The sequence below is a fragment of the Phoca vitulina genome, unplaced genomic scaffold (genome assembly GCF_004348235.1).
Source record: "Phoca vitulina isolate PV1807 unplaced genomic scaffold, GSC_HSeal_1.0 scaffold30, whole genome shotgun sequence".
Classification (NCBI taxonomy): Eukaryota; Metazoa; Chordata; class Mammalia; order Carnivora; family Phocidae; genus Phoca; species Phoca vitulina.
Window position 1 is genome coordinate 24,226,441 of NW_022589733.1, and position 14,656 is coordinate 24,241,096.

At 47.2% G+C, this 14,656-nt stretch overlaps 2 protein-coding genes across 4 annotated transcripts in view; one reads left to right on the top strand and one right to left on the bottom strand.

The window, feature by feature from the left end:
* Positions 1–8,397, bottom strand: part of WDR59 (WD repeat domain 59) — a 92,313-nt gene extending 83,916 nt beyond the window's left edge. The window contains exon 1 of one of the 2 annotated variants that reach the window (XM_032424552.1): positions 8,331–8,397. In XM_032424552.1, coding sequence (XP_032280443.1) covers positions 8,331–8,374 — 44 coding nt within the window. In that variant the 5' untranslated portion in view covers positions 8,375–8,397. The remainder of the gene's footprint in view (positions 1–8,330) is intronic. The other variant, XM_032424554.1, reaches the window with a different exon arrangement.
* The window catches only part of ZNRF1 (zinc and ring finger 1), a 94,219-nt gene continuing 86,981 nt past the window's right edge, over positions 7,419–14,656 (top strand). For both annotated transcript variants that reach the window (XM_032424558.1, XM_032424559.1), the window contains exon 1: positions 7,419–8,403. In XM_032424558.1, the coding sequence (XP_032280449.1) occupies positions 7,980–8,403 (424 nt within the window). In that variant the 5' untranslated portion in view covers positions 7,419–7,979. The remainder of the gene's footprint in view (positions 8,404–14,656) is intronic.

A 14,656-nucleotide genomic window follows, 5' to 3' on the forward strand; every position in this document is an offset into this window, starting at 1 on the left:
ACAGAGAGACATAGCGAGAGAGGGAACACAAGCAGGGGGAGTAGGAGAGGGAGAAGCAGGCTTCCCGCGGAGCAGGGAGCCCGATGTGGGGCTCGATCCCAGGACCCTGGGATCACGACCTGAGCCGAAGGCAGACGCTTAACGACTGAGCCACCCAGGCACCCCTCAGCTCAGGTCTTGATCTCAGGGTCCTTAGTTCAAGCCTCGAGTTGGGCTCCATGCTGGGCATGGAGCCTACTTAAAAAAAAAAAAATAGGGGCGCCTCGGTGGCTCACTCAGTTAAGTGTCTGCCTTAGGCTCAGGTCATGATCCCAGGGTCCTGGGATGGAGCCCGGAATGGGACTGCCTGCTCAGTGGGGAGCCTGCTTCTCCCTCTCCTGCTCCCCCTGCTTGTGCTCTCTCTCTCTCTCTCTCTGTCAAATAAATAAAATATTTAAAAGATAATAAATAAAAAAAATAATAATAAATAATAATCCCTAATAGTTACTTACTATCAGTAGATACAGCCCACATAAAAGTTTGGTAGGGAGGGTCCTTAACAATATTTAAGAGCGTAAAGAGATCCTGAGATCAAGAAGTTTGAGAACCACTGTGCTAACAATGTGGTGAGTGCTGAGTTCTCTTCTTCTGTCCCGCCCTTTCAAATCTTAGCTTACCTAGCTTAGCTTCAATTTCTTTATGAAAAGGAGAAATGACCTACTTTGTTAGTTTGGTTCTTATAAGGAGTTAAGCACAGGGCCATGAATGTAGTCAATACTCTTGCTCTTGTTAATATTACCACTATTTCTATGTACAAGTCCTTGAGTGAATAGAGATGAGAAAGATTACCTTCCCTCCCGGAGTCTTGCATGGAATGGGGAAAGAAAGACATATCAACAAATTAGGGTGACCAACTTGCCCAGGAAACCCTTCCATCAGACAAAGTGGGACAGTTGGTCACAGTACAAGTGTACACAACAAGGGAGAATGAATTGGGTTTTATAAAAGACTGGCAAACAATGTGCAGGGAAAGGACAGCCTAAATAAGAAACCCGATGTGGCATCCTGAACAAGGTGACATTTAAGATTTTCAGTATAACATTAGCATTTTCATAGAATACACTATCAGAAAAAGCATTTCAGCACTGAAAGTGAACAAAGACCCTTAAGGGTGAAGAGGGGGGATAAGTTCCAAAGATAAAGCAGTTCCCCAAAAAACAGTCACAAACCTGTGCTGCTTTCTTTTCCTTCAGAATACACATCACAATTTGTAATTCAATATCTGTTTGTTTAAATATTTTCAAGCTTTGGGAGGAAAGGGACCAGATCTCTTTTGTTCAGCCTTGCATGCTGACTACACATCAAGGCACTCCCTATTTGTCCAATTAATGAATGGGAAAAGCATATAGATTCAGGCCCGCAGAGTACTGTCTAGGGAAAAAGGATGCCTTCTATGAAACCAAAAGTGATTTCTAAAACCATGCAAGGTCTTCACTTGTAACTCTTTACACCCACAAGGGGATACAGAACCACAACATGTTCTCCTCAAAACCCTTCACCTATTAGTTATTCTCACACACTGCAGCCCTTTAAAAACTCCTCTAGCCCTGGCCTTCACCCTCCTGTAGTGGCCTTTCTTCTTGCCTCCCAGTTTCCTCCCAGTTCTCTATCACAAAAGGCCAAAGGCTGCTCTGGAAAAAGGGCCTCAGCTCTTCCCCAGGAAGGGGAAAAACTGCAAACCAGGTTCAAGACCAGAGAGAAGGAAAGATAAAGGATACTTTCTATGCACGTTCACGCTGTCACATGGGAATAAATGAATCCATTTGTTTAACATGCCATATTCTTATTTGTTTATTTGCCTACAGCCTTGGATGTAGTAGGTGCTCGATAAATATCTGCTAAGTGACCAGCAAATAATCAGGTATGGCTATAACTTAGGGTATATGACAGGATGTAGCAAGAAGTACGCTAAAAAAGCTGGAAAGGGCTAGTGAGGAAGGCCCCTGCTTAGGCATTTGAGTTTTATTTTGGAGATAGAGATAGAGAAACAGGTATTTCAAAGCTCTCTGTCTATATATAGCTTGGTAATCTGTTTCCCACTGGAACTGGTAGGATTGCCCTCGCCTGAGCATTTCTGCAACCCTCCCCCACTCCCACCTCTTTACTTCGTATTTGTCTAGTTCTCAAAATCTGCTTGTCATGGTTCGTAGGCACAGAAAGTACTTCGGGTTTCAAGTCCTTGGTGCTCTCTGTTCTTTCAGTGTTTTCCCTCTTAGATGTGAAAAGGGCCCCGGTAGAATTTTTGAGAGAAGGAGCATGAGCACCTTTCATACTGCCCCCGGGGTCCCTTCCTTTTCTATCTCCCACCCACACTGTCACCACAAAAGAGTGGGGACTCTGGAGCTAAATCTAGAGCTCTCTGGCTCCTTCTCAATTGCTGTTTGCCTCCGAGACCCACAGATGCATGTCCTGTCTCAATCAGAGACTGGGGACTGTTGGGGGTCCCCTGTCAAGTAGATCTCAACTTGCTGACCAGGCTACAGGGCTCTGATCACCAAAGCAAGCTCTTTCCAGAAGGTCATTTGCCAGCCACGCCACAGGAAGGCAGGGGACGTGCATGGTCGACCCAGAAATCCAGGGCTTTGGCTGGCTGTTATCAGCAGCTACCCTTGCAAGTTTAAACTCAGATCCTTTATCTTTCTAGGCCTTCGCTTCCTCTTCTGCAGAATGTGGAGTTAGCCGACCCCTCAGTCTCTTTACATCTGGGAATCTTGGAATCCTGCCCTGAGCCCCACTAGTAATTTTCCTCTCCATCAATCAACAAATATTTGTGGACGTGCACACATGCTCGTGCTCCTCGCTTTGTGCATTTGGTTGCCCATTGCCCTGGTTTCTCTAAGTTTTCTCTTTTCAAGCAAAATAACACAAATGTAAAGAGCTCTGAGAAATCTGGGGGGAGTTTTCTTACTGGGAGACACTTATCCACCCCCAGAGGCAGTGCTGGGGCCTCCCTCCAAAGCTGTGGCTTGAGGAAGGAGGCCACAGGTTTCCCAAGGCTTCTCAGGAACAGGCCCCAGCTAGCTATTTCCCTCATTTTCTGAACCTTTCAGGAACCTCCCAGACTCTACATTCTCCCAGAGATGTAGCATTATTATGCACTGGCATTTGTATGCTTTGGCAACACCAAATTTATCAGCCCTTTCTCCTGTCAGTTCTGGTAGGTTGGATCAGTGGTTTATTAACCCTGTTTCACAGCTGAAGAACAGCCAGGAAGCAACTCTACCCAGGGTCAGTGAGAGCAGGAAGATAAAAAATTATAAAACAGAGTCCTAAATCAATCGGGGGCCCTTTCTGCATCTGATCGTCTTGCATCGAGAGCATCCAAAATGACTTGACACCTCCCCAGACCCATTAACTTTGAACCAAGAATCCACAGGAGAAACTTGCAGCAAAGCCCATACTGGACTCTCAACGCAACAAATGACAAAATGAAACTAATTGGAGGCTGCAGGTCTCCGTGGATGCCTGTTGCTCTGCCATGAGTCACTCTCCCTAAGATGTAGAGGGTAGAGTCAGGCTACTGAATGAAGAACTTTCCCTGCTCTGTATTTTAATATTGTAATTTCAAAGGAAATTTGTTCTTTAATAAGTGCACAAGGAGATAACAATGGCACTGCCTGAGAAAGGCTGCCCATCAGAGTCCCACAGGACACCTAAACCTAGTGTCATCACACTGCGGGGAGTCGAGGTTTCACCCACAGTTCAGGCTCTCAGGTGTTCCATGGTGCCAGGTGGGAGAGAGGCTGGCCTCTCATAATCAGTAGACGGGAATATAAACCTTAAAGGCAAATTCTTAAGTTACGAAAAGAAATAGAGCTATTAAGTGGATCTACTCTTTTTCACCCATTGACGAGCATTCAGAGAAAATGAACTTGTCATCCAAAGGTTCCTTGATGAGCATGTTCACTGGAAAGCTTAGAAGTCCAGCTCTGCCCCTACTAGCCAGGTGACTTTAATGCCCATGTGTAGACTTTATCTCTCTGTCTCTCTCAATTTACATGGTTCCAACACTAAAATACAAAAAAGTACATGATGAAACAAAATCTTTGTCATGCATCCTGTCACTCCACCGTTCAGTTCCCACTGCCCACCCCCCAGGGGAACTATGTCATATCGTTTCATGTTTCTATCCAGTATCTTTATGAATCTAGAAGCTAAGAAAAATACAGATCTTTATTTGGGGAGGGAGCAAGTTTCTTAATTTTTCAAGTCTTGACATCTTCAGTGCTCATTAGTCACTGGGCATTCTTATTTGTACTGATAATGATGTTGATAAATCTTCCCAGAGCTCCGTATCCCCTCAGGATATGGTCCGTGCTCCCTACTGTGGCTCCTAGGACCCTCAGGTTTGCCCCTGAGGACTAGCTTCATCTTCAGTTCCCACATCCTATCAGCTCCACTGCAGCTTTCAGTTCCCTGAAGATGCCATGTTCTCTAGGCCTTCAAACATGCTAGGAACATGTTTGGAACACACTTGTCTTCCTGAAGCACATTTCTCCCCCTGCAACCCCATTCCCAGCCTCGTCACCAGCTCATCTTTTAGGCCTTGGCTTAGGATCACTGTTGGTGCCTGTCTCCTTCCATCAGCACCATAATCTTTCCCTCTCATGGCACTTCATCATTCACTCATTCATTCATATGGAGGGCTAACTACACGCCAGGCACTGTTCTAGGCCTGTCACATGGTATTGTCACTATTTACTTCAGTACTTTGTATGGCACTGCCCTGTCATACACATAACATCAAATTCACCCTTTTAAGTGTGTAATCTAGCAGTATTTAGTATAGTCACGAGGTTGTGCAAACATCACCATTCTTCTTTTTTAAAAAAAGATTTTATTTATTTGAGAGAGAGAGAGCACGAGCATGGGGAGGGGCAGAGGGAGAGGCAGACTCCCCACTGAGCACGGAGCTGGGCAATGTGGGGCTCAATCCCAAGACCCTGGGACGAAGACCCCAGCCAAAGGCAGACACTCAACCACTCAACCGACTGAGCCACCCAGGCGCCCCTACTTTTTTTTTTTTTTTTAAGTGGGCCCCCCCCCCAGCGTGGAGCCCAACTTGGGGCTTGAACTCACAGCCCTGAGATCAAGACCTGAGCTGAGATCAAGAGTCAGACGTTTAACTGACTGAACCACCCAGGTGCCCCAAACATCACCACTATTTAATACAGAACATTTTCATCATTCTAAAAGGAAACTAACCCGTTAGCAGTCATTCTCCATTCTCGCCTCTCCCTCAGCTCCAGCAAACATTACCCTTTCTGTCTTGGTGGATTTGACTATTCCGGAAATTTCATATAAGTGGAATCACACAGTATATGGTCTTTTGTGATTAGTTCCTTTTACTTAGCGTGATGTTTTCAAGGTTCATCCATGTTGTAACACATATCAGCACTTTATTTCTTTTTGTGGCTGAATAATAGTCCACCGTATAGGTACACCACATTTGCTTTATCCATTCATCGGACGATAGAGAGTTGGGTTGCTTCCACTCTTTAGCTATTTTGAATAATGCCGCTGTGAACATTCACATAGACGTTTTTCTGTGCATATATGTTTTCATGTCTTTTGGAAATAGACTTAGGAGTGGAATTGCTGGGTCATATGATAACTCTTTGTTTAATCTTTTTGAGGAATCACCAGACTGTTTTCCAAAGCAGCTGTGCCATTTTCCATTCCCACCACCAAGGTATGAGGGTTCCAATGTCCGCACATATCACCAACACTTGCATTTGTCCCCTCTGATTATAGCCATCCTAGTGGGCATGAAGTGGTTCTTCTGAAGCTTTGTGAGAACCCAGACTCCATCTGTTTTGCTCACCACTGAATCCCAGAACCCAGTGTAGTACCTGGCACTTACTAGACATTCATATTTTGTTCGATGTGCTAAAAAAGTGTTGAATGGATAGGTAAATCAAAAGCTACTTAGATGGTTACAATAATCCTTACTGATTGTGTATTGTCTCCCCAGTACAGATCTGTCAAGGGATCTAGTACCCTTTTTCCTGCGCAGCACCGTACCACCCCTCTTCTATTACCATACTCTTTCTTCAGGGAGAAAAGTGGGTTAAATTTAAGCTTTCTTATTTTCCTTCAGACCACTCATTTGGATCTTAGGTGTGCACAAATTCCTTATTTAGGCACTTACAGATAATTTCTTGGGTATTGGAACATTTTGTTTTTTCCTATGTTCATTTCTCAAGGAGAATTCTCTACTTCCTTCTGCAGGGCTTTCTGCTCACCCCTCAGCACTCCATGATTGCAAATAAATAGCCTTCCTCCTGTTTCTTTCCAAGCTGCTCACACTGGGACAGTCAATACCTGTGACAGACCAGCTCTTCTTTTGGGGGGGGGGTTCTTTTAATATCTCTCTACACCCTGTTTTGACTCCTTGATGTGGAAGTATATGGGGACATTTAGAGCAAGGAAGTCGGACCAGGGACTGAGTGATGCTCATAGCCAGCACCCAGCACTTGAAAAATCGTTGTTGAATGAATGAATGGACGGATGGATGTGAATATGTGAGAGAGACATATTGCAAAATGCAGACTCGGCGGACAAATACTGAGTACCCACTGTGTCCCACTATGGTGCATGTTGGAATAAAAGGTAAACAAAACCGGGGACTCGCCTTGGACTAGGGAGTTTCTAAAATCACCAGTTCTGGCTGTGTCTTATGTCTTCTCTTTCTATCCTACACCTAATGATTTTCAGGATCGCGTTTTAGCTAAGGAACCCACCCACGGCTTAAGCCTCAAATAGGAAGTTCCGATCTACTCTCGGCAAAATCCCGAGTCACAAGTGCCCCAGTGCCCTGTGTACCCCCAAACAGCTAAAAAATCCCCAAAATGCTAGGCTTCCTGATCTTAGGGGTTCCTCGTCGGGAAACCTCCGCAAGAATGGACAGCACGTCCACCAGAGGGTGCTGTGGGGGCAAATTTGCGCAGGGAGGGAGGCTTGACCAGTGACCCTCAGAGCCAGGTAGGCGTCTCGAGTAATTTTCATTCTTCTTTGCGTTTCCTTCCCAGCCCCTTGAACCGTCGCCGCCCCTCCTCCCACAGGGGGTTCCCCCTCAATAATTAGCCATTTTCGGGGCCTTTAAAGAGTGCTTGCTTTGAAAAGACGCCTGGCTTCTGTTCCCGACGCCCCGTGGCTCGGGCCACTCAGGTCACAGGCCGGTCGCGCTGGGTGGGTGGGTGGGTGGGGACCTCCCGGGCGTCAGCGGCCCGGCGCCGCAGGGGCCGCGAAGGGGTTAACCCGGCGGGGGGGAGGGGAGGGGGCGCGAGCCGCGCCTGCGCTCTGCCGCCCTCCATTGTCTCCACGGCGGCGAGGAGCGCCGGCGAGCGCAGCCCGGGACCGAGCGGGGCGGAGCGGCTGGCGGGGCCGGCGGCTGCTGGAGCGAGAGCGCGACGCGACCGCGGCTTCCCGAGCTCCGCCTGGCCGCCCAGCGCCGCAGCCCGCCCGAGGCCTGGAGGGTCCGGGCCGGCGTCCATGGTCGCGGCGTCCTGAGGCGGGGGACGCGCCCGGTGCCCCCAGCCCTCCTCAGCCTCCTCCTGTCCGGCGGGCGGCCTCCTCCGGCGCCTCCCTGCGCCCGCCCGCCGCCTCCCTCCCTCCTTCCCTGCGGCTCCCCCGGCTTTCGGGAGCCCGGGGGCGGCCTGTGGCGCGCCGAGCCCGCGCCGGACTGCGCCTCTTTGGACCTTGAGGGGAAACATGCGTTTGGCTTGCATCGTTTTAAATTCTTAGTTTGGGATCCCCGCCCGCCTGCCTCTTCCGCCCCGCGGGTTTTCTTTTCTTTTTTCTTTTTTTTCCCTTTTTTTCCTCCGGGTCTCCTTTTTGACTCCCTCCCCATTTATGCTCGCCCAACCCTCCCCCCGCTGCTGAGAAGTGGGGGAGGGTCTCGGCCTCCAGGTTCCCGCCCCACCGGGGCCCGGGCGAGCATGGGGGGCAAGCAGAGCACGGCGGCCCGCTCCCGGGGCCCCTTTCCGGGGGTCTCCACCGATGACAGCGCCGTGCCCCCGCCGGGAGGGGCGCCCCACTTTGGGCACTACCGGGCGGGCGGCGGGGCCATGGGGCTTCGCAGCCGCTCGGTCAGCTCGGTGGCGGGCATGGGCATGGACCCCAGCACGGCCGGGGGGGTGCCCTTTGGCCTCTACACCCCCGCCTCCCGGGGGACCGGCGACTCGGAGAGGGCGCCCGGCGGCGGAGGGTCTGCGTCCGACTCCACCTATGCCCATGGCAATGGTTACCAGGAGACCGGCGGCGGTCACCATAGAGACGGGATGCTGTACCTGGGCTCCCGAGCCTCGCTGGCGGATGCTCTACCTCTGCACATCGCACCCAGGTGGTTCAGCTCGCACAGTGGTGAGTCCGCGGGCGGTGGAGGCCTCGGAGGGTGGAGTGCAAGGGAGGGCGCGCCGGGGCGCCCCAAACCTTCGCGCGCTTGCGAAGATTTGGATGTGGAGTGCGCGACCTGGATCTGTCAGCCTTCCCTTTGGTTCCTGGGGATGAATGGGCTATCTCCCCTTTAGAAAAGAGGCTTCCTGCGAGGCTGCGGAGCCGGGCGTTTTAGGACTTCAGGCGTCGGTTCACTTGTGGATGAGCAGAGTGAAACCTGCCCATTGAAGTCCCATTTATCGGCATCACCGTCCTCAGAGAGGAGGTCTTGTCTGGCTTATAGCAAGTCGGCCTCGGTGCTTCCTTTCTGTCACTGCAGTACTGTGCCTACCTCACCGTTAAGAGAGAGAGAGGGATCCACTTTGACCGAGCGGTGTCTCCCAAACAAAGAGTGTGAAAAGAAAGAAAATTGGGGGCAAGTGTTGTTTGGATTAGGGCTCTCACTCTTGCTGGAAGAAGGGGATGCCCAGTTTTGCCACCCTGCTGGAGCTGTGTTTGAATTGTTTAAAATGGAGCAGCTGGAAGCCTGCCGCTGCCATAGACAGGTATGGCCTGCCGAATGGAGGGCCTAGCAGGGAGCCTCCCTCTCTGAGGCTTTGCAGGACCAGGGCTCTGGTGGCGGGTGCTGCATTCAGTAGGCTTGGCTGCATGACTGTCACATCCCTCCATCTTTTTTCTTCCTCCATGCTAAGTGCTAGGTCTGCCTGGTAATCTCTATCTTTTTGTAATGGGAGGTGGGACTTTATTGCCTGGCTGTTGTTGGTGCATTACCTGGGAAGAGGAAGATTCAAAAAATCTGGATGAATTCATTTTGTGAACTTCTGGTGACAGGCCAGCAAAAAGGATTTCCCAGGCCCTGACTGGCAGGGCAGAAAAGCACTGGCAGGAGCTTCTGGAGGAAAACAGGTCTGTCTGCTCAGCTAACCTGAGAAGCCAGGTTAGGCTTCTAGAAAATTGGTCAAAAGGGGTGTGGGGCCGCTATTTGCTAATTGGCAGGTCGGAGTGAAGAAGTTAATGTATTCAGACTGCTTTGGGAGAGTTAAGAAAATCTAGATATTGTGTAGAAAGAAGAAAGGTTGCCTTATGGAGGGTGTATCTATTGGATCACGGTTCTAGCTATTGTGAAATAGGGTAGACTTTTTGAATCTTTTTTTTTTTTTTTAAATTTCTGGAAATAGTCTGGCTTTTGTTTCAATTCTATAAACTTTAATTTGTGAAATATTTTTTGAGGGGGAAATAGTGACTAATTTAGGGTAACACTTGAAAGTGGCTTTTGAATTGCTGAAATGGTATTTTAATTCCTGAACAGACCTCTGGATATCATCGGAGCTTCCTTGAACTGCATCAGTCTCTGCCCTGAAAAAGATGCAAGGTGTGGATGCTTTGGGCACTTTTAGACATTTGATCATTTTTAGACATCTTGAAATTAATAATTTTTCTTACTAAATTTGGTCCAGAAAGAGTAAGCTGTATTTGTGAGATGACTGTGATTAACTTTTTAAAAGAACTGTCATTAGTATCTGATTTTAAACTGAAAAGCGGTAGAAGAAGATTCTTCTAAAATCATAGAATTTTGTGTGTTGCAAAACACATGTAATCTTATGGACACTTGTCCGGGGAAGGAGTTCCTGTTTTGCTAAAATTTATCTGTCTCTTACTAGAAACTTCTTTTTCCTTATTCCACCTGGTACCAGGTTCCATGTTGGAGTTATGAGCTTACAGTTGGATTCCAAAATTTCAGACTCCTCAGCTGTGAAACTTCAGTTTAATTTTTTTTCATCCAGCTGTGGTGAGGGTAGGAAGAGCCATGGAACCATGAGAATACAGGAAAAGTGGGGGCATAGTAATCCCTCCGGGATTAATATGAAAGTGTGTGTGAAGCTGCTCCTAATATTTTGGGTAATACATTCTTTTTCCAAATTATATATATGTCTATATATTTTTTAAAGTAATCTTTAAACCCAGCATGGGCTTCAACTCACGATCCCAAGATCAAGAGTCTCATGCTGTACTGACTGAGCCAGCCAGGCCCCCCGGGTAATACATTCTTTATAGGACCATCCTGTCCTTTTCTAAGACTTTGAGCATACCTGGCCCTGCCCACTACATGCCTCCACAGAATTTCCAAAATGCTCTTGGTGCAAGAGTGGGACACCATCCCGACTGACAACTACTGCTTTAGGGATTCATTCTTTTATTCAAATGAACTAATTAGTTTTTCCTTTGCAGTTCATTTAAGATGAACCTTCATATTTCCACTCTTCTGCACTGGTGGTTCTGTCTCACTTTCCGGAACAGGCCACAGGATCTTCCTTCCAGGACGTCCCTTTCCTCTCTTGTTTACTGCTGTAAGAAGAGAAACTTGTTTCTATTTTGGAGCCTTTGAGTAAGGTCCAAGCAGTTTTTGCTCCTGTGTCATAAGAGTGAAGGATGAGGACTTTGGTGCACAATTGACTAGATGCTTAGAAGTTGATGTGATGCTGTTGCTTGTGTTTTTAAGGTGCTTTTGGAACTCTTCATGGGCACCCATGACAGTTGTCAGTGAAGGAAGCGGGGCAGTTCAGTGTGCACGAAGCTTCCTCAGAGGGAGGGAGCTGATGTTGTGTCTGGAGGTAGAATACTGGGGTCTCAGGCCCTCCTCAGAGTAGCTGTGACCTTGGGGAAGACACATCACCTCTCTTGAGCCTCGTCTTTGTTATTTTTAAAATAGATGTGGTAGTCTTTGGCAGCCGGCCTGGAAAGGTTGTTCCCCAAATCCCATGAGGATACATAGCCGTCACATTTGTCCTCTCGCAGTTCCTACGCTTCCCCAGGTTGTGACCCTTGCACGCCCTGGTCCCTATAATTGGAATGTTTTTCCTTCCATTCTGCACATGGATAGCTCTTTCTGATCCCTCATGACTCAAACTTAAATTTCTCCTTAGAGACCACTCTTAAAATTTGCCTCCCTCCTGTTACTCTTTCCAGCCGCTCACCTGTTACCCTAACAACACTTCACACACTTGATCAGTATCTTATTTATCCGTTCGCCCTCGCTGTTTAGTTTGACTGAATTTTAAGGTCCACGAGAGTAGCACTGTGCCTCTTGCTCACTATTGTATCCCTTGCACTGTGCGTGCCTGGCACAGATATTTGTCGAGGGAATGAATCTGAGTGCCCCATGTCCGTCCTCTCATTTAACTGTCACTATACCTCTGTGAAGTAGATGGTTTCATCCCCATTTTAGAGATGAGGAAGCGGAGATGTAGGGCGAGGTAAGGAGCCGACACAAGGTCAGATAGAGAAGAGGTGGCAGAGCTGGGATTGGAATGTAGGTCTGCGGGGTCAAAACCCGGCCCCTAAGCATTATACTGCACTGCCTCTCATCCCAAAACACAAGGAAGCTGGCTGGTGTCCTGGAAATCATGCTGGCTGGTGAGCCAGAGGGCTAGGCTCATCTACTGGTTGGGCTACCAAATCACTGCCTGACTCGTGACCTTGGGCACGTGAGTCATTTAGCCTCCCAGGCACTGTTTTTCTCACCTGTAAGATGGAGATAATGCCTGTCCTGCTTACCTTTCAGAGTAATCGTGAGACCGAGACCAAGCTAGTGTTTACAAAAGCCAAATGGCATACATGAGGAAAGGGGTGTTCCTGTAGGGGCACTTCTACAGTTCTCTGCTTTCTTTCCTCTCTGCAAAATTTGCTAGGCAGGGAGATTGAGAACTGTGTGAACTGTTTCCCCAAAATGGAAGCTAGTGCTCTCTACAGAAACCTGACCTACATTGACAGGCCGTTGATAATAATGAATGTCACCGAGAAGATCTCCTTTATAGGATGAGAGTTAGTGCCCCTTCCTTTACACATTAAAATGTCAATTTTGCTATAAGGTGTTTAACCTCCAAATGGTCTTCTGGGTGGTGTTCTGGAGGTCTGGTCATTCTTTTGTAATAGCCCTGTTTATCTCAGAACATGTATTTCTAGGCCACCTGGGTGGCTCAGATGGTTAAACATCTGCCTTCGGCTCAGGTCATGATCCCAGGGTCCTGGGATCGAGTCCTGCATTGGGCTCCCTGCTCCGCAGGGAGTCTGCTTCTCCCTCTCCCTCTGTCCCTCCCCCTCCTCATGTTTGCGCTCTCTCTCTCTGTCAAATAAATAAAATCTTAAAAAAAAAACCATGAACTTCTAGATGTGGGAGTGAAAACATAGAGCATTCACCATGTTGGAAGGAAGAGTTTGCCTGTTTTCTGGGTCCTGCTATAAAATGTCTGGTCACTGAGGGTTTCACTCCAGCTTCTTAGTCACATGTATGTATACATGTGCCTATTCAGAAAAATCTAAACTGTTTTTTGTTGTCACCAAGTCATCAGCTGGGACTGATAGAAGGTAACTTTTGATAAGTCTTCGAACAAACTAGCAGGATATCTCCTGGATTCTATTTGCTGCCATTCTAGGGTTCTGAAGTGATTTAATTGTCTCTTCTTAAATAATTAAACAGAGTTGCCAACTCCATTGGAGTGGATCAGAAAGCCTCTTTGTGCCTCACCATAGGTGTGTTAGAGGTGATGGTCCTTTACCTGGTTTCTGGGGAAGGAAAAGCATTCTGTGGTCTTCAGAGAGCATGATGGGTCTCCTGCCCTGCAAAAGTTCTATTCTTAATGAAAATTTTTCTGTAAAGCAGAGTTTATAGTTCTCTTTTACCGTGAGGGCTTATTTTCTACAAAATAAAATTTTGAAAAGTTCCCTTAAGAAGCTGATAATTCCTTGAAGGTCACAGTTCACTCTTCCTCATTGGGGTTTGGAAGGTGTTGGAAGAAACAGTCGTTTGGCTCTTAAAGTGTTTGTTTTATGGGATGTGTGCGTTTTGCTATTAAGTGAAGACACACCCCAAACGTCATAAGGAATACTCTTGAGCCAGGCCAGTCTGCACCGAAGAAATGCAACCCTGGTTCCTTTTGGGATAAGGAACATGCTTTGTGTTTTACAAATGTGATATTCAACACAAGCTTCTTGGACACTAATATTTTAGTAAATCCAATTATAAAACTAAACACCAATTTTGACAGTTTCAAAATTGAGAAAACTTCAGAGAAGTGGTCGTAACATAAACGGACTAGTCTTGCTTCTGCTAACCCTTAAACGGGGGTACTTCTAGTGACAATGGGTCACTAAGGCTGTAGTACTAGAATCTTGACGTTAGCTCAAAACCTCAATCCTAATCCCAGTCTTTTAGAATACTGGATGAGTATAAATTACCATCTGTTTCTTCTCTAAGCTTTGTCATGGCGTGGTCTCTATCAGATAGTCCTTAGTGATTACTGTGGGTATAAGCCTGAGTATGAGAAGGCACTTCATATGGACCCAGCAGTTTTCACTTCTGAATCTTATTTTCTCATAAGGACAGAGGTTTATCCTGGAATGCAACACTTGGGTTCCTGGTTTTGATACTTGAGGGGTGAGTTGTGGGTGTGAATGAATAACCTGAAAACCAACAACCCTCAAGTGTGGAGCAAATGAAGAGCCAAGTTTAATCTTAAAGCAGCAGCTAGGCGTAGCTTCTAGACCGATGAGACTGTTTACCCCGAAATCTCCCTGGAGTTGTTAGAATTGAGAGTACAACCTTCCTCTGCTGGAAGTAAAGAGGAAGGGGGAATTCACTGGGTCCCTATAAACACCAAGTTAAAGGAGTCATGGTAAGAATTTATAGTGCACTCTTTGGATCTGTAACAAGAAGGAGGCAGAAACAAACAGAGCTCTCTTGATTTCTGTGAATGGTTCAAGGGTTTTTCAAACTTGACTGCCCAGTATTCTCTGGGGGGCTTGTTAACAATGCAGATGACTGGACCTCACTCTCAGAATTCAGTAGAGCTAAGGAGACACCTAAGAATCTGAACTTGTAACAAATGATTCTGAAAATTCTCATCCCAAACAAAGAACTCTGAATGCTTTTTTGGTACACTCATTAGCATTATTTTCAATATTACTAAATGAATCAAGTATCTCCTAAGCAGGATCCATACAAATCTTCCTTTCAGCTGCTCCAGAGGGTAGATTCACGCAGCAAGAGCATTGGTCATGGTTTGATGTTTTTCTTTTACATGGAACTAAGCATTTTTCTCCCAGAGATAGGCCTGAGCCCATCTGCCTTGGTCCTGAGAACTGAAGTTGCTCAGAACAGAAGGTAATTGTGGCAGCGTCCCCTTCCCTTCTGTGCTTGCCTTCCCCCTGATTTTTCTTCTAA